General features: G+C 49.0%; 1 protein-coding gene across 1 annotated transcript in view; it reads left to right on the top strand.

The window, feature by feature from the left end:
- ERC2 (ELKS/RAB6-interacting/CAST family member 2) overlaps positions 1–19,432 on the top strand; it is an 877,079-nt gene extending 857,647 nt beyond the window's left edge. The window contains exon 17 of the mRNA XM_028152806.2: positions 19,078–19,432. Coding sequence (XP_028008607.1) covers positions 19,078–19,359 — 282 coding nt within the window. The 3' untranslated portion in view covers positions 19,360–19,432. The remainder of the gene's footprint in view (positions 1–19,077) is intronic.
- The last annotated feature ends 452 nt before the right edge of the window (positions 19,433–19,884 follow it).

The following is a 19,884-nucleotide window of genomic DNA, read 5'->3' as shown; positions in this document are numbered from 1 at the left end:
AACGATTACCTGAATTTGCCTCATGCTTGTTTTAAATAAGAAGTCACTTGTTTTCATCCTTTGCCAAGATAATAGGCAGTCTGTGCAGGCAAAAAGCCCAGTGGGGCTTTTACAAATATTGGTTTACAAAGAATCTTTTTTATCTTGTGTTTTCCAGATAGGTAAGCCAAGGGCCACTTGGTTGTGCCTTCATTTCCGCTCCCTCTGGCAGACTTTCCCAAGGCTGGGTTTTGTTTCCCTAAAATTATTGTTTCATTGCTTTCTGTTCTGAGGAAACCTGTTGGTTAATATTAATGCATTCTTATCTTGGGCCATTTCCTTCCGATTCTCTTTTCCAACCTGCCATCATATTTTGCTTCATCCTTTTTAATATCAGCCCTGCTGGTAGAGCAGAGCCCTCTCATGTATGGATCACGGCGGAGCCTCAGAGCAGGCCTGTGCGCTCATCCATGGACAGGTGGGGAAACTGAGGCTCCAGAAACTAAATAACTGCTAGTCAGTAACTTCTGGTTCCTCTTTATCACCTTCTCCTAGGGTTTGAGAACTCCATGAGATTTAAGGACAGGGGTCAGAGAAGGGTGCTGACTTGCACAAACGCACGCAGGAAGGGGCGCCAAGAAGGTGCTTCCATCTTAACTTCTTCAGCCCTCGCATCCCTGCCTGTTCCTGAAGGTCATTTTGAAATCGGGTCTCACTCATTCATTCAGGAAAGAGTTCCTGAGTGCCTCTGTGCTCTGTCTGGATGTGATGGGAAGACTGCGGTTGGGTCTTGTTCTGCCACATCACTAGGAAGTATTTGCCTGAGTTAATTGCCGGGAATTTCAGATTCTCTTATAGGAAGTGCAGGTGACAAGCCTTGACCTATGTCACAGAGTTGTCACGACAGCCAGCGGTGGTCAAGGCAATAGAGGGAGTTTGCAAACAGTACTTATGAGGATTTCTGCCCCGTCTCTTCTCTCTCTCCCCTCCCCCTGCCCCCCAGCTTTGAGTCTAGAACTGGCAAATATTAGCACTTCTGTTATATTGGCACATGATTCCATGAAGAAACATAATGATAATTGTGATGGCTAGTATCTATTAAGCCCTGATTTCTGTCAGGCACTCCACTAAGCACGTATGTGTATGATCTCATTTAATCCTCCCAGTACCTCTATATTTTTAATATCTCCATCTCACAGGTGAGGCAGGTGAGGCATTTGAGGCCCAGAAACATACAATCCCTTGTTCAGGGTTGCACAGCTACCCATGAGCCAGACCAGGATTGAAGTCAATTCAATTGGAGTAAACAGCCCATGATCCTCATTCATTTACTTGTTCGTGTATTGAGCCCCTCCTAGTGCCAGGCACTGTTCTAGGCTCCGAGTCACCCTGCAGGTGCCTTCTGAACCCCCACCCCCCTCAGGCAGAGCCAGGGCGGCAGGAGGCATGGGGCCATGTGTGCGTCTGCTGGCCCTCAGTCCCATCAGCTGTGTCAGCTGGTGTCCTTGGGAAGCGGATGACATTAGCGCTTCCAGCTGGGAACAGCGGGTTAGCACGAGGGCCGGCCGGGAGGCTCAGCTGAGCTGCATGAGGAAGTCCAGCCCACCAGCAGCACAAGCGGGGGATTGTCTGCAGGGCCCCCCGAAGTTCACGGCCCTGAAGCCAGTCCCCACACTTCCTGAGCCGCTGCCTGCCAGAACCTGCTCATCTTCAGGGGTCTCCTCAGGACAAGGTCACTCCCTGGCTTGAAGACCACACAGACTGAAATTTCTGGAAAACAAAAACAACCTGTTGGGGCTTCCATAATGCAAACACAACTGTTGCCTGTGGACAAATATTGACTTCTGGGGCTAACTCTCACGCTTGGCCACCCTTGGGAGAGGCCCGTATCAGGCTACGGAGCAGTGGTTGCTCAACCAGGTAGGTCCCAGGGAGCCAGCGTCAAGTGTCGATGATCCTTGGATCTCAGATGACCCCGCTGTGTCAGTGAACAGGCAGCTTGTGTTGGGGTTGTGGGGAGAGGGTTGGGAGTGTTGACACAGCAGCCCACCCTGCCTCCTTGCTGGGGCTACTGTAACAAAGTGCCATGGACTGGATGGCTTAAAACATCAGCGATGCATTCCCCACCGTTCTGCAGTCCAGAATCAAGGCATCAGCAGGGCCATACTCTCTTCCCAGGCTCTAGGAGGGATCCTCCCTTGCCTCTTCCTAGCTCCTAGCTTGTCGGTAACCCCTGGTGTTCCTTGACTTGTAGATGTACCACTCCAATCTCTGCCTCCATTGCCACGTGGCATTCTCCCTGTGTCCAAATTTCCCTCTTCTTACATGGACATGGGTCATTAGATTAAGGCCCAGCCTAATCCAGTATAACCTCATCTTAATTTGATTATATCTGTAAAAACTGTTTCCAAATAAGGACACATTCACGGGGACTTAGGGTTAGGGCTTGAGTATATCTTTTTAGGGGATAGATTTCAACCTACACCCCACCCATGGGTTGTCTGTCCCGTAAGGCAAGGTTATACACCGCCCCACAGCCTCTTCAGCTGCCTCCATCCAGCCTCCATGTTGCCCCAATCACGTGTGGCCCGATCACTCCCCTTTGGTGCTATCCCACCACCTCAGGGAAGCATCCAGTCTCCATGTAGCCACAAAGTCCCATGTGGCCGGGCCTTGCTTCCTGTTGCCCTGTGGCTCCCATTTCCCTGTTCACATTCTGCACTCAGCTGTCCTTCTCGCTGGCAGCTCTCTGAGGAGGCCTCGCCCCGGTTCTGAATGCTTCAGGCCTTTACATCAGCTGCTCCTCTAGTCAGAAAGCTCCTCCCTCCCCTCTTCCTCTGCTAACTCCTCCTTATTCCTCACTTCTCAACCTGGAAGGCAGCTCCTAGGAGGAGTCCTTGCTGAGCCTCACTGACACGTGAGCAGGTGCCCGGCTCCCTGTTCTGCCTCCCCGCCCGCCCGCGGTACTCACACATCACTGTGTGGCAGCTGCCTCTGCTCCTCCATGGCCCTGACTTGGCTGCAGCACTTTAAGATCAGGGTCTATATCCTACTCCCCTCACAGGCCCAGCTCGTGGCCAGCAAAAATAAGTGCTTTATGAATTGAATAATTGATTGGATAAAAGAAAGTAAGCAGAAAGCAAAAGGGGTAACAGGAGCTTAGCTGCCTTCCTAATCTTGTGAAAATGGAAGATTTTTTTCCTGCCTTTCTGCCAATGACACCTGCCACCAAATCCAACCGGGAACCAGAGCTCAGGGAAGTGTGCTCCAGGGGACTGTTGCTATGCCAGGGTTTGGTCAGGGCTGGGATAAACCAGGAGGGCATCCTGAGGCCGGCTTGCTTCACTGTCACTGTCGGGAGCGCCCAGCCTTGGGCCATGCTGAAGGGGACTGCAGACCTGTGGCCTCCTGGGGAGTTTTCAGCCCCCCCGCCGGCCCCCCGCCTTCTCAATCAAGTCGGAAGGCAATGGGAAACGTGGGTAAACTGAGCTAACTTCTTCTGCTTTGGCACATGTGTGGTGTAGCTCTTTTGCATGATTGAATTTTGGCCCACTGAAGAATAAAAACGGTAATCTCCCCCCCCCTTTTTTTTTTCATTGTGTTTTGCCAAAACAAGCTGTGAAAGAATGTAAAATATATCATTTTGTTGGCACCGCTCACAAGTGAGTCAGTGAGCTCGCTCGCATTTACAACTAAAATTGGATTCTAACCTCCCCAAAATTTATGACAACTGCTCCTTCTTGTGGCTTAAATGTTGACATATAATTAATTTAGGATTTCTTCCGGAGGCTTCCTGTCCAGGTTTGTACCTGCCACAGAAATATCCTTGAAAGTTTATCTAACAGCTGGAGCCGTGAAAAACCCCGACGGGGGCTTTGTAAAGCGGGTGGGCTGTGCCAACAGGAAGGGCCCAGAGAGAAAGGGGAGGCTGCCAAGGTGGCCGGCTGCCGGACGTGCCGCGGGTCGGACGCGTGGAATTTGCAGTTTGGGGGAAGGTGTGGGTTCTTTTGCCTCTTTTCCTTCCAGGCCCCTGAGATGTGCTCTCTCAAGAACCTAGGCTGGTGCTTTCTGCACTCTGGATCAAACCGGTCCTGATGCCCCGCTCTGTCTGGGCTGCTATAGAGAAGGAGTAATAAGAACTATGGTCATTGAACACCTATTGCATGTCACTGTGCTTGTGCTGCTCTGCTTTGTAGGCTCAGCTCACTGTATTTTATCTTCTCCGCCGCCTGGACAGGTTAGCATATTACCCTCTCCTTGTAGATGAAATGAGGCTCAGAGGTTAAATGATTTACCGGAGCTCACCCATTGGGGAGGGGGGAAGTGATGGGTGTTCACGTGCAGAGCTCCTGTCAGGCCCTGTCTCATGGCAACCCTCACAGGTGGGCAGCGTCATCCCTCCCATCCATCCTTGGGTGTCAGTCTGAGGGCCCAGGAATGGAGTCGCCTGAGCAAGTGCAGAAGTTAGGTGGTGCCTGAATTTGGACTGCCACCCAGCTGGGCTGCAGGCTGGAGCTGGCTCCCTGCCATGGTGAGATGTAGGGAGACCTGCAGGGGTCTGAGTCCCAGCTGCCCCCTCACATGCCAGCCAGCCTTCCCCAGGCCTAGGAGTGAGGTGCCCTTGACCTCTCTTTGCTGATTTCTGATAGCCTTGCTCCCCGAGGGTCTGGGCTGCACTGGCCGCTGATCCAGGGAAAGAGAAGCGACTGCCAATCCATGGGAGTTCTTCCAGAAACCCCGCCCCATCCCAGTGAGAGCCCTGGTTTGGAAGAGTCTGGAAATGCAGCCCAGGGCCATGGCCAGGAAGCTCACTGGGTAAAGGTAAGGAATGGCCCCATTCTTACGCTGGTCACCTCTTACCTAAGTGACCTTGGGACAGTCCCTTCTCATTCCTACACTTCTTTAAATGGAACAACTGAACTGCCTCTGACCTGGTTTAGCTTCTGCTAGTTTAGATGTGTCTCTGGGCAGGATACTTAACCACTCTTGGCGTTGTGTGTGTGTGTGTCTTTTAACTCTAACAGGAGGAAACAAATCAGAGGGGGCTGGGTCCCGAGGAAGTCCTCTGCCGCAAAGCCGAAACCCTGGTGCGTCCTGGGTCACGTGGTGACTGCTAGCGAAATAGGCAGTCCTCCTGCACTGGGCTTTGGAGGTGGCTCCAAGGGGGGCTCAGGAACCTGCTGCTACCATGCCTCAGGTGGCCACTTTGTCATGGCCTAGCTCCTTGATCTCGGACCCAGTTCTTCCCCAGGGCATTTCCTAGTCCTCAATCCTGGAGGCCAGGTCCGTCTTAGAAGAGTTAAGCTAGCCCCCTGCCAGGACCTCGGGATTTAATAGGGAAACTTCCAGTCAGTTATGAATTACGAAAATGAGCTTCCCCCTCTTTAATCTTCAAAGTGACCACTGACAAAAGCAGCGCAGGCACTTCCTCTGAGGGCGCCTCCACACCTGAGCGGGAAGCATTGGTGATAGCTCGGAACCTCCTAACAGATGGGAGAATGGGTCCCGCTGACGGCCCATGGCTACTCCCCCGGTTACACGTGGAGCCCATCATTCCCCACGAAGGTTACGGAGTTCGCTTATATCCCTAAGCAGGAGCTGGAGATAGGACTGGGGACCCCTGTGCTCCCTGCAGACCTTCAAGTACAGACTTCCGCATGGGATTTAAATGTCAGCTCAGTCCAGAGGGCAAGCCTGCTTTTCAGCACTGTGCCGGTGTGACTGGCCTTAGGTTCCCTTAGCAATGACCTCTGCTGGTTTAGCTTTCTTTGGAGGGGACATCATTCTTTGGAGGGGACATCACTGTGTCCCACTAAGGTGATCCGTTAGTCAGTGGGCTTCTTGAGGAAACTCTGTGCATGTTTGCAGAGATTGGTTGCCATGTGAGAGGCGTCTTCTTCTGTGTGTGTTTCTTGAAACCTAACTGTGTAACACACAGACGAGGTGCTTAATTGGGATCTACCATTATGAGACAGACACTTGGGTCTGAGGGCTATGTGTTTGTTGCCTGCTCCCACCCACACGTCTCTCACAAGAGCAGTGGTACCGTAGGCACTCCAAGAATCTTGTTCAGTATCATTCTGGCCAGTTATGCTGCTGAGCACGCAACCCTACCCAACAAGAAGAGGGTATACTGATGTCCTGTATGGAAACCGAAATGGCAGCTACAATGCCAAGGGCCTGGCCCACCTGGCCCAGGAAGGTGTCATTTTGTTTATACTGCAGTACAAATTCCTTTCTCACAAAACAGCTTTAGGTTAACTAGAACTCTCCTGGATGAGGAGCCAAGTAGATTTCATGTCAAGGTTTTTCCCAGGCCTCTCCAGGCTACCGATGAAAAGGTGAGGGCGGGGACGTAAGGTTCCATGCGCAGGGATGGAGGAGTGGGGGTAACTCAGCAGCAGACCTCCTGGTCATCACTGGGGGAGGCTCTGATTTTGAGCACGTCAAGCCTTGGAGTTACACTTTGCTGGTAAAGGCAGACCCTCCCTCAGTAATCTCTTTAGCATCCCACTCCTTCAAAGACAGCTTGGACCCCAAAGGCCTCCTGCAGCCAGAAGACATGTGAATATCCCATCAGTTGGATAGAAGCAATAGATTGGAATCCTCCAGATAGTTCACTCAATCTCAGGATGATGCATGATCAATCACTGCATTCCTCCTAAATGAAATTAAGATGTTAAGATATATTGCTTGGGGCTTCTGGATGGGATTTCTGCCGTTGAATTTTCAACAGAAAATGTATTGCCTTGGAATCACTGGGAAAAGGAGACCTTCTGGATCTAAGTTATAGCGAAACATTTGACAGTGGAGAAGAATGCTTCAGACATGTTAATTTTTTTCATATTTAAAAGTGATTAATCATCCCAAATACCGTGAAGCTGGAAGGCCACAGTGCAGACTCTTGGAGGGGAAGGAGGATGCATGTGCCTTGATGCTCTAAAGTGGAGGCTTTTGAAGGAGGCTGTAGGTGAGCTCATGGTGAAAGACACAAAGCACAGGCTAAAAACCCATTTGAAAGGAGAGAGTCTGGACAAAACTCTAGGAATGCGTAGAAATCCTCAGACTTACTTTTCAATTAGCACTGTGCAAAAGAGGAGCAGGAGGAGGAGGAGGGGAAAGAGGAGGAGGAGGAGGAGGAGAAAAGGGAGAGGGGGAAAAGGAAGGAGGAGGAGGAGGAGGAGGAGGAGGAGGAGGAGGAGGAGGAGGAGGAGGAGGAGGAGGAGGAGGAGGAGGAGAAAAGGGAGAGGGGGAGGAGGAAGAGGAGGAGAAAAGGGAGAGGGGGAGGAGGAGGAGGAGGAGAAAAGGGAGAGGGGGAAAAGGAAGGAGGAGGAGGGGAGATTCTCGTCCAGTAGGCATTGTACACCATCAGAGATGTTACTGCCTGGGAAATTCTTTCCAACCCTCCTGTCAGACCAGGGCCCTAATGTGTTCCCATAAGCTGGAAATTTGACATCTCCGTGTGTCCCACCACATACTAACTGTGTGACTTTGAGTGTCTATCTTGAACTCTCTGTGCCTATTTCTGGAGCGACACAATGGGTTCATAACAGCGACCTCTTCGGAGTGTAAGGACCAGTTTTGCCATAAAACAAAAGAGTCGGTGCTCAGTGAATGTTGACAGGTCATTCTTCTCCTCGGTACTTAGCACGATTCTAACGAATTAATCACACGTGCAGATTAATTATTTGTTGAATGCAATGTCCTACATCAGGGTGGGGAACGCCCAGCCTATGGACGTATAAGGCCCACGAAGCCATTTGGCCTGGCCCTGCAAAGACATTAGGGATGAGTTAATTCAATGTTTGACCAAATATAGCAGGCTAGTTGTTAGGCTGATAATTTTGTGTGGCCTGGGAGTGATGTTATCAATATCCAAATGGCCCTCGGCAGAAAAAAGGTTCCCCACCCCTGTCCTCCATGCTCACTAGACGCGTATTCCATGAAGTCAGAGCTAGTGCCTGCCTCATTCAACCACAGTCCCGAGGACTTAGCATTGTTCCTGGTAGATGCTTTAAACATTGTGGGAGGGAGAGAAGAAGAGAGGGAAGAAGGAAAGAAAGATTGATTCTCATACTTTTAAAAAACGAAGTTCGAAGACAATGTAAACCTAAACTGAATTTGCCTTTGTGTCCCTTTAAGAACCCATTTCACATCCAGTTCTCCAGAGCAAAATGGGGTAGCTTTTCCCACGCCTTTGTTTTCAGGTGTGTGTGAATTGGGGCTCATAGGACTCAGAGGCCCTGGATTCTCTAAAGAGCCTGACTTCCCTCAGCTGGTTGCCGGCCTGAGCTTGTACATTTTCCTTTTCCCTTTCCACCTACCCAGGGAGTCTCCTCCTCCCCCAACAAGGCCAGTTCCTCCTTTTGTTGCAGGAAACTCTGATTTGGTGGTTGCTTAGAAAACACACACAAAAAAGTTTGAAGCATGTTAAAATTAAAGCACAGCTAATCAAATGCAAAACTCCGTGCAGCCCCTATCTGCCAGAAATAAATAGTTTAAACAATGATTTTCAGATTGCTGACAACGATGACTGTGTTTATGGCAGGGAGGTTGCCTGCCTTCCCCGGCCATCATTGCCGGCGTGCACCCAGCATTTAGAAATTAAACAAAAACACATTGAACTTGCTGCATTCGCTGTTGCCACATCGGAGCGCTAATGGGTTTAGTGACCACAACCGACCCAGGCCAGAGTGTGTCAACAGCCAAAGGACCGACCTCGCTGGCTGTTTGTACTTTGCCCAAGTTGTTACAACTTTAATTCTTTGCAGCTTACTTTTCCTGCTGTTTTGGCCTGTCCCCCCCCCCCCCCCCTCCCCCGGCCCCCGCCGCCATGTCTTCAAGAGCATAGCAGCCAGCCCCGCCTCCTTACAGCAAGGCCATGGCCCTGACGAGAGGGCCACCGAGGCCGGCGCCTCAGCCTCTTGGTCTGGGGACAGGTAGGCCAGGGCTCCAGAAGGTGCACTTGAGTGTCCTCCCCCCTCTGCCTGCAGCCTTCCTCAGCCAGTCGCGTTCAGCATTCGTTCTGGAAACGGCCCAAGGTGAAGCAGCGAAGGGAAAGAGCCCCTTGACTTACCGCTCGCCCGGAAAAGCGGTCTTCCTGCCTCTCTTCCGTACGAGAACGCAGCTGCCTGCCTGGCGTGTGCCCCTTGCCCGCGGTTCCTCTGCATGCCCCGCAGCCCGCCGGCCCTGCCTGAGAAGCCAGGCCAACTGCCTCCATGTCTGGGCAGCCCAGCCAGCCCCGGGCGGCAGGACCTTGGTGGGGAAGAGGTTAAATTGCTCACCGCCTGGATGTGTGTGCTTTCCTGCCCACACTTGCTCCTGGCCTAAGGCAGTGCCTGTTGTTTGGGGAGGGGGGAGAGGGAGGTCTCGCCTGGACCCAGGTGGCCGACAGGCACACCATGTTATTAAGAAGCAGGGATCGCAAAACCTTGATCTTCAAAAGAGACCCCTAATTAGTCCCTGGCCCAAGAGTAAATGGCATTCCACATGAGCGAGGTGAGGCGGGAAGGGCGCCTTCGAATCCCGGGGACTAATTGCCATGATTGGCTCTAGGAAGATCCTGTGGAGAACACTTGTCCTCCCAGTCACTTCTGGTCGGCACACTTGAGATGTCAGCTTGTGCCTTCGTGTCCTCGCCTTCTCCAAAACACCTCGCCGGCTCCTTTTCCCAGGAGGGGCGTCTCGCTCTTGCCCAGGAAGCTTTCTTAGCACCCAGGCCTCAGAGACGCCCTTGTCTGGTGCGCTCATCCTAGCATTGAATGGCTTCCAGTTAAGGGAACTGAAATGGGTTTCACGTTATTCTCACTGGAATGTGAAAATGCTGTCTGGAAAATCAGCTTTAATTTCAGGCAGACAGGTTTGTCGTGAAGCTAATGGGGCTTACACCCTGAACCCCTCAAGTACTCAGACCTTTCCCAAGACAAGGGCAAGGCCCTATCGATGGGTACATGGGGCCGTATACTTTCGTCACGTTTGGAACAGCCAACTATTTCTGTATCCCTTTTCTCAAAGAGAGCCCACCCCTCTTCTAGTGCCGTGGTCGGCAAACTGCGGCTCGCGAGCCACATGCAGCTCTTTGGCCCCTTGAATGTGGCTTGTCCATAAAATACCACGGCCTGGGCGAGTCTATTTTGAAGAAGTGGCGTTAGAAGAAGTTTAAGTTTAAAAAATTTGGCTCTCAAAAGAAGTTTCAATCGTTGTACTGTTGATATTTGGCTCTGTTGACTAATGAGTTTGCCGACCACTGTTCTAGTGGAACACCAGGGCGTGCCCTGCAATGCGCAGGTGTGTTTCTTACCTTTTGTATCCCGTTGCTTCCGGAGCTAAGTATGTTCTCCCTGGTCTTGGACTCCTTGCTTCTTGGTTCTGTATGGCATAGGTGAAGGGAAAGGGCAAACTCCTCCAGGCCACGTGCAGGGTGCGAGGTGTTGTCTAAGTTTGACTAGAGAAGGTTTCTACCCTTGAACTAGAGAATGTTTTCAAGAGCTTGGGACCCAGAGACCCTGCATCCATCCCCTTCCAGGGCAGCCTGGTAATACACACCTCAGATGGCAGAAGAGGCCAGCCTAAGAGAGGCTCAGGGGCTGTGGGGATTTGGGCTGGGGGCTCCCAAACCACTGGGATTCTATGATCTGGACATTTTCAGGGCAAGAAGTATGTCTGAATGGGGCGGGAGGGGTAAGGAGAAAGCGGTGAGTAATTTCTGAATAGTCTTGTGAAGTGTGAGTTTCCTATTCACCTTGAGGATCAGCTTTTAGCAAGCAGTTAGGGGCCCTGTGGTGATGTCAAATAGCCCCCTTTCTCCCAAAGCTGAGCTCAGAATCCTTGAGTCAGGAGCTGAGGAGTCACCATGACTCAGCAATAATTCCTTTGTGTGGACTCAGGGTGGGCCAGGAAGGTGGACGTTCTATACACCGGGTTTAGGATATTTGCTCATAGGATTCCATTGTCTCCGTGATGAAAGCAGACGGTTCTCCCTCTGCAGGTAACCTAATAACCTGAGACAACAGATGAGATCGCTGAGGTGTGGGCCCGCCCGAGTGGGGTTCTCCTGGGGGTTCCCCCAGATGACTCGGCCATTTTCCCCTCTCTGGGGCGCGGGCGTTCTGTTTGTTGAATCAGCCTTGTCTCCCATGTCATTCGCTGCACCCCCCAAAGATCCCCAAAGCATTATTTTAACCTATACGTTCCACTGGTTTGAGATGTTAGAAATTGTATGCCAAACTTTTGGTTATTTTAACTAGTTCAGAAAAGAAAGACTAACATCGGTTTTGACAACAAACAAAACCAGTTTTTGTTCTATCAGTTATGTTTAAAAGATTCCAATTTCAAACTAAACACAATGTGTGGTTATTCTGTCAGCGATTTATATAGCCACGAGGGCGCCACAGTTACACACTGCATACATCATTGTATTTTTAAAATGTACTTAATGAACATTTTTTTTTCTTTTCTAGTAACTACTTCATTGCCTTAAATGAATGCATTCCAATAGAATTTGTAACAAATGACCACTTTGTGTTTGCATTAATGCCAAACACGTTTAACAAATTTTTAACAAGGAACCCTGGCAAAATGCCAAACTCCTGGAGGGACACTGAAGGAATGCTATAAATTTAAACTAGATTTTACCTTTTCACTTAGCTCAGCAAGTGTCTTAGGTGTCTTGCTATCTCAGGATTGTGGCATTTCTATTTTATGTCAGATACGTTGTACATTTTTATTGTTTTTATTGCTTAGGTTGTAACCATTTCCACAGGACATTTAAATCTCTGCAGCCGTGTCTGAAATAATATGATGGCAGCTTACAAATTGAGCTTTCTGTCTGCAAATTATTTGTATCTTATACAGGTTGGTAGAGGCATGTATGCAAATACATCTTATTAAAATATAATTATATTTAAAACAGCCCAATCAACCAATTAAATACCCAAAAAAAATAGATTAGAACAATGGTTCTCAACTGGGTGTGATTTTGTCCCACAGGGGATATTTGGCAATATTTGGAGGCAGTTTTTATTGTCATGATTGGGCAAGGGGTGATGCTACTGGCATCTAATGAGCAGAGGCCAGGGATGCTGCTACACATCCTATAATGCACAGGCCAGCATCCACAACAAAGAGCCGTCCAGCCCCAAGGTCCACAGGACCAAGATTGAGAAACCTGAGAGTAGAATGACAAACACCTTTGGCTTGTGGGCAGTCTCTCAGGCTAAAGAAGGTGTTATTTTAAGAAAAAAAAAATTACAACTAAAAGCACATTTCCTCTCAACCAAGGTTTTCAAAGTTACACGGGATACCTAACGCTGATGTTGGGTGGCAGACTTCCGATTTTCACTTCTGCTGCCTCTGTCTCTGAGAAGAAAAGAGCCCGGTCCATACTCGCCGAGCCGAAACTGTCTCCGGAGGCGCTGCTGGGGTGGCCGGCGGCCCAGGTTACGGGCAAGCCCAGCTGACACGTGCCAGGTGCAGCCCGCTGGAGAAGGGCACCGCTGGGCAGGGGCACGGCCTCCGAGGCAGGGCCCAGGGCAGGCAGGGCGCTGCACGCCCGCAGGGGACAGTTGTAGGTGTTAGGTGGGCAAGCACTTTCATTTCAGTAGCTGTGCGATTATTAGCATGTCTAGTCGGCAAATACTGGCACCGTTACGGTATTAAGTAAATCTTTCTTAAAAAGGAAATTTCAGTTTTTAGAAAAGGTATTTTAAAGAAAAATATTAATTAAATGTGGCAGGTGTTATGGAGAGCTTACAAAAGACCAAGGCTTTTAAACAAAAATGTACTTCTGCGGAAAGAACACGAAAGACTAAGGCTTCGAGAATCCTCGTGGTAGAGAGAATGGGCTCTGGATGGAGGAGATGTGGGTTCAGTCAGATGCCAGGAAGGTGGGAATTTGACCCAAAGCATTCAGTTCCCTTAAGCTTCAGTTGCCATATCTGCTCCAGGCTAGCAACAAGGTTGGTGTCATGGTATCGTCCAGCTGGTTTGAAAGAATTCACAGCAAAAGCACAGAGCGCCGTGGCAGAGAGCGTGCACTAAACATTAGCCATGAGTAATTCTGACCACAGTGATGTCAAAAATAAATCCCAAGGACACTCGGCAGTGTGTGCCCTTCTGATTTCCTTCATTTAAAATACTGGCCCTGGTCTGGTAGCTCAGTTGGTTAGAGTGTCATCCAAATACTTCAAGGTTGTGGGTTCCATCCCCCGTCAGGGCACATGTAAGAGTCAACCAACGATCGCATAAATAAGCCGAAAAACAAATCCATGTTTCTCTCTCTCTCTCTCTCTCCTCTCTCTCTCTCTCTCTCATCAATAAGTAAAAATTTTTAAATCTATAAATTAATAAATAAAATACTGTGAGTAGTTGCCCCAGCAGACAGAAACCACAGATGAAGTCTGGAGTCCCTCAGTTGCCCACCCTCAAGCTCTCATCCCAAACAGCAGTTTGCAATTCAGAGCCCAGGCTTGCTGGGCCGCCCCGCCCCCAAGCATCGGGCTCTGAAGTGTTACATTTTATTGCCCCGTGGAGCTGTAGGAGGCCACTCGCAAGGTAAAATGCTGCTCTCCACTCATATTTTTGAATTATGGCTTCAAGGTGGTTGCTCCTATCAAGAAAATTAAATGATTTAACATAATTTGTTGCCACTTTGATCACAACAATAATAAATAAATCTTCATGAGGAAAATGGGAAACCCATTCCGGCCCGTTTTAAAAGATGTTAAGTAATAACACAGATGTAGTTATAGATTTTTTTTTTTTTTTAAGCAGAAACGACTCTATTGGGTTTTCCTGTGCGCGGAGTCACTTAGTGGAGCTGCTCTGCACAATGCCCGCTGCCCCAGCGCGAGAGCGCGCCTCTTCAGACCCCTGCTAATTAGCCTATCCGGGGCTCGCTTTTATGTGGGCACCATGTGCAGGGTCGGGGCGTCCAGGCCATGGTGAATGGGTGTCTGTTTTTGTACCTGGGGCACAGTGCACACATTTGGAAAGCACATGGAGCGTAATGGACATTAACCCAGATGTCAAAAATAGCCCGCGTTTTACTACTGTTATTAAACAGTTTCCCCTTTAACCCCTCCGTGTTTACCAAAGACCCCTTTCTCCCAGCCTGTTTCTGCAAATCACTACTGAATGGCCAGGAGAAGAAAGCCATAATCGGGCAGGTGTCTTTATTCCAAAGAAAAACAGTCTGAAGGCATATTTGTGAGACACCACACATTTATAGCCTGCTCTCCTGGGGGCGCTGGTCCGGGGGCGGAATCTCACTGCTGGGCTCAGCTCACCCCTACCCCCACACGCACCCCCACACCCACACGCACCCCCACACCCACATGCACCCCCACCCCCACATGCAACCCTACACCCACACGCACCCCACCCCCATACACAGCCCCACCCAGAACACCAACTGCAGGGCTCCCTTCAGAAGAACCAAGTCAAGCTTTTTCACAATGGAAATAGCTTTCTATTTTCCTGTGACACCAGTTACACATTCTTTGGTTTAAAATATCCAAACAGTGCAACAACAACAATAACAATTTAAAGAAGAAAATTTAAAAACACCACCCAGAGATCATTATTAACAATACCCTTCTACCTACGCTTGCAAGTGTTTATGTGTGTGATGATGCAAGATTGAATTATACAAGTAGAATTGTAATCTATTTTCACTGAAACAATGGTGGCTATCTCTCCATATAATGAAATTGATATCTACCTCGTGATTGTCATGTAGTCGCTGAATAAATTCTAAGCATCCCTATCACAGCTCTCTATTCATTTCCTTCAAGTCACACGTTTTTAAAATCCTCGTGCTTTTATTTATCTGTGCATCTATTTGTTGTCTATCTTCCTCCCGAAAATACAGGCTCCATGGGGGCAGAGATTTTGTCTTTTTTACCATTATGTCCTTGGCACCACGGGCATCGTCCAGTACAGTGAAGAGCTACGTTAGCTTTTTGCTGCTGCATAACAACATCACCACAAAATGAGTGGCTTAAAAGAACGCCCATGGGTTATCTGACAGTTCTGTAGGTCAGAAGACCAGCCAGGCTCCCCTGGGTTGTCTCCGTAGTCTCATAAAGTCAAAGTCAAGGTGTTAGCCAGGTGGACTTGAACCTGGAGGCTGCAGGGAAGTGTTGTTGGCAGAACTCAATTCCTTGTGGTGGTGGGACTGAGGTCCTGTTTCCTTGCTGGCTGTGGGCGGGGGGCTGCCCTCGGCTCCTGCAGTACACGCTCCAGTCCTTGCCTCGTGGCTCCCTCCATCTCAGCACAGCATGTCCCTCCAGGAAAGGCTCTGACTTTGCCTTCTGCTACCAATGCGAGAAATGTCTCTGCTACTACAGGGCTCCTGTGATTAAAGGAGGCACACTCAGATCACCTCTCTTTTGATTAATTTAGTCAAGTGATTAGTAGCCTTAATTACATTTGTCAGGAGGCATGATCCTGCTATGGGATGTTCACAGACCGGATGCCGGGGAAAGAGCAGGAAGTCTTTGGCCAGGGGGTGATGTTAGGATTCTGCCTACTCTAGGTGCTCTCTGATACGTGGGCAAGGAAGAGGGAATCGGCTTGTTCCGGTCCATGAACTGTGCAAGGCACAGGGGACCCTAACTGAGCAAGGCTGGCCCGCCCTGGCCCTTGTCAAGCCCAGACCAGTGCTGTCAATAGAAATATAATGCAAGCCACGTCTGAGCCACAAAACGACAGCCACATTAACAAGAGTAATAAGGGGTACAATTAATTATAATAATACATTTACTTTGATCCAGTACATCCAAAATGTCATTTTAACATGAAATTGACACAAAAAATGATATTCATAGTAAAGCTAAAATTTAATGTTGATTTATATTCATTCAAAATCAGTATGAAAAACTAATTTCATATTAAACTTCCAAACCCTGCGTGATTTTACGCTTACAGCACATCTCAGTTTGGACTAGCCATGTTCTAAGGGCGGAGTCGCCACACGTGGCCAGCGGCTGTCATGTTGATCAATAAAAGTCTAGACAAGTCACCAGAAGGGGACAGCGCGGCATGTGCGAGACTTCCTGTGCTGCATCCTACCTTCCCGAGGGTCAGGAAAGGCCTCTAGGGAAGACGCAACATCTAAACTGAGGTGGACTCAAAAGTAGGGGTGGGTCAGGTCAAGGGTTGGCGTCAATGCATGTCAGAAAGGAAAGATTGTGAGGCGGGAGAAGGGGAAGCGTCAGGCCTGCAGATGCAGGCTCAGCAGAGGTGGGGCATGGAGGTGGTGCTGGAGAGAGAGGGGCCAGGTGGCCCTGGCCCGCATGGTCCAAGTCCACCCTCCATCCTCCACCCCGAGGCAACGGGATTGGAAATGAGGGCTGTAGCCCTGGGATGAAGATGAAGTCGGTGCCATTATGGAAACAGCACCGCCGGCTGCACCGCGGAGGGTGCAGAGTTGGGCGCTGCAAAAGAGGATGCGTGGGGACAGGTTGGGCCTGGGTGGCCCTCCAGGTGGGGGACGTCTGGCCAGAGATTGCCTCTCAGTGGGTGGCTGCCCAGTTCACCTCCTTTTAACATCTTTTTAAAGCATATGCGTGTTTGTCCCTCAACCAGGGATCATCAGCGTGTCCAGCTGCAGGCGACGTCACTGGAGCTTTTTCTCTCTAATCCAGTTAGGCCTCCTGGCAAACGGGTTGTCTGACTGAAGGAGGCGCAACACTGTTGGAGACTCCTCTTTTCCGCAGCACAAGCCGCACCCCCAAACACTGCACCGCGGTTGCAAGGCACTGTGTTTTGCCTTGTGACCTGCTACCCAGCTGGACATCTTCTCTCAACTGAATAAATGATTGTCCTTTGCTACTTTATCTTGGAAAAACATCAAGGACATCGGACATTCACTGTAATTATTTTTCACTCGTTTCCCCGTCGTTTAGATAGGAGCGGTGCATTTTCGTACTACTTCGGGTTTCTCTCCACCTTTTAATCACCTGCCCTTTTAATATATTGGTCAGCCTTTTAAAGGGATGATTAAGAAATGCTTAATGCACAAAAGAATTAGAGCTATGCACAGCTCATGGAGCCGAAAGCGTGCTCTGACTTACAATTTTCATACGGAGTTTGCAGAGACTTTATGTGCCAGAATGAGTAATATGATCTGCTCTAGGAACTCCCTAGCTTTCTGGCTCTGCAAAAGTCATTTTTTTTTTTTTTTTTTTTGCTCTGATTCAAGTTTCTTAACCAGAAGGGTTACACCAAACTCCTCAGAGTCTGAATGAGCAGAGTTCATCCAAGCCACATACTTCATTAGCACCGTTTAACGGTGGCTTGCGATAGCGGCCTACCCGGGCGGACACGGCACCTTTGGCGCGCTCATTAGTCAGTGTGGCCTGAGAAGCGCCGCGCATCCACCACCAAATCAGACAGCTCAGGCCGCGTATAAAGAATGGCTCACACGTGTGTGAGTGTGTGCGCCTGTTTGATCTTTCCCCGCCCCGCCATATTCCCCAGATAGCTGCACTATTGCCATATGCCCGGAAACTCCCGAAGTATTCAAAGGCCATATGTGAATGATAATGAGGCAGGCACACAAAGCTGAGCATCAGCGGGGAAGAAAGCCATCATCTGAAGGGTCGATGCGGGATGGTCCTCTCCTCTCCCCCCTGCGCTACTTCTTCCCCGGCCGCAGTGTATCCCACACTCAGGGCCTCTCCTGGGGACAGTGAGAAAAGTTAAGGTTCTCTGGATACCTGCTCCCAGGGCATGAGCACTGCCAACGCATGGTGGCAGGTGGCATTTAGGGCTGGGTTTAAGCTTACACACAGGCCTTGAGATGTGGGGATGAAAGCCAACTGTGCCACATTCTGCTCTATTTAAGGAGATGTCAATATTCTTTAAAAAAAAAAATAAAAAAAAAATATATATATATATATATATATTATTGATTTCAGAAAGTAAGGGAAAGGGAGAGAGAAAATCATTGATTGGCTGCCTTCTGCACACCCCACACTGGGGATCGATCCCACAACCCGTTCATGTGCCCTGAATGGAAATCAAACCGTGACGCTCAACCACTGAGCCACGCCGGCCGGGCTCAATATTCTTTTTTAAAATGTGTTTTTATCGTGGTAAAATAAACATAAAATTTACCATTTTAACCAGTTGAAAGTGGGCAATTCAGTAGCATTAAGTACACATGCCGAGTTGTACAGCCAACGCTACCATCCCTCTCCAGCACTTTCTTATTACCCCAAACAGAAAACCTGTACCCACTCAGCAACAGCCCCTCCTGCCCCTCCCCTGGAGCCCCGGGGACCCTCTCCTTTATTTTCTGCGTCTGTGACTTTGTCTCTTCCGGATATTTCATGTAAGTAGAATCATACAGTATCTCTCCTTTGGTGCCGGCTTATTTCACTTAGCATGTCTTCAAGGTTCATCCATGCTGTAGCATGTGTCAGAACTTCTTTTCCTCTAAGGGCCGAACAGGATTCCACATCACCACTTTCTGTTTAGCCATTCATCTGTTGACGGACACTTGCAAGTTGTTTCCACCTTTTGTGAAGAATGCTGCTATGCACATTGGTGTATGGGTTCTGGCTCTATCCCTGGATGCGGAATCTCCGAGTCCAGTGTTCTTTTAAGTGGTTGCACATGGTTTGTAAGTGAATGTTAAGTTTTCTGGGGTCTTAACCATCTTTAACTCTCTAATCTCTATAAAGTCCAGTTAAAAAAAATAACAAAACAAAAAAGCACCATGCTCATTGTAGACAAGTGCAGAGAGAGAAAAATTGGCACATAATTTGATCACATCGAAATAACCACTGAAACGTTTCCTTTCCGTTTCTTTTTGCGTATCAGGAGATAGCTGAGACCTACGTGTGACATGTTTTGAAAGGGGCTCTTTCTCAGATGTGTTTGCAGGACATAATTTAACTTTCTGTTCACTTTGTCCTTCCTATATGCTTCCTCCTCATTGCTAACCCCTCTCCTTACCAATCGCAACCAACCCCAACCCTAGAGAGTGGAGGAGGGTCGGTGCAGGGGTGGAGGTGGGGAGCCCCAGGCAGGATGGCCTCCAATACCATGGCCAGTCCCCGGGATGCTAAGTGATGTGCTTTCTTGTTGCAGCTATCAGAAGGGCTGACTAAAGGGAAATCGCAGCTCTGCAGCAATATTCTGATAATCCATTGCCGTGCGGCTCACGCCCCCGTCCATCACCACGTGGAATGCTCATCAGGACTGAAAAGGAGTCTCCCTTCCATTGCTGAGCACGGTTCCGTTCCACCTGATCTTCCCTTCATCATCCCATGTCGTTTCATATGTTGGAAAGGAAGAACGTGGCAGAGGAGGAAAAGGGTAGATCCTCCATTTTTTTTAATTTTTATTTTTTGGTCGGGATTTGGGCATTAAATATGTGATCATCTCTTCTGAATATCATTGTTTGATAACTTTTTATTTGTTACATCAACATCATTGGATAAATTTCAACTCCGTGGGATTTTACTAACTGTGGATGCAGCTTCTGTCGGACAACAAGCTTCATCTCCAGCTTTTCTGCCTGTTCAGTCTGAGAGGTCGTTCGGAATGCATTGGATTATCAAAAAGGATGAGTTCTGTGAGTGAGTGGTGTTGGCAGTGTTTGTATATCAAGGTGCATGGAGTGTTTGACAAAGAAACCAAAACACCAAAAAATGGCGAGCCTTTACCCTCCTCTATTTCTTTAATCCGCTGTTCGAAGAACCACATTTTGATGGTGTAAACCAGTAGTTACCTCTGGGCCAGGTTGGAAATGAAATCAATTTTTTAAACCACTAATACTTGCCAAGAAATCGCCTTATGAGAATGTGGTGTGTGTCTCTGACAATGCATGGCACATCTAAATTGGTCATTCATGATTTTATCTGCCCTGTCACTGTACTGGAGAGTGGCAAAAGC

This window comes from Eptesicus fuscus, chromosome 18, assembly GCF_027574615.1.
Source record: "Eptesicus fuscus isolate TK198812 chromosome 18, DD_ASM_mEF_20220401, whole genome shotgun sequence".
NCBI classification, from domain to species: domain Eukaryota; kingdom Metazoa; phylum Chordata; class Mammalia; order Chiroptera; family Vespertilionidae; genus Eptesicus; species Eptesicus fuscus.
The sequence above is the reverse complement of the archived record's forward strand: the minus strand, read 5'-3'. Positions and strand labels throughout refer to the sequence as shown.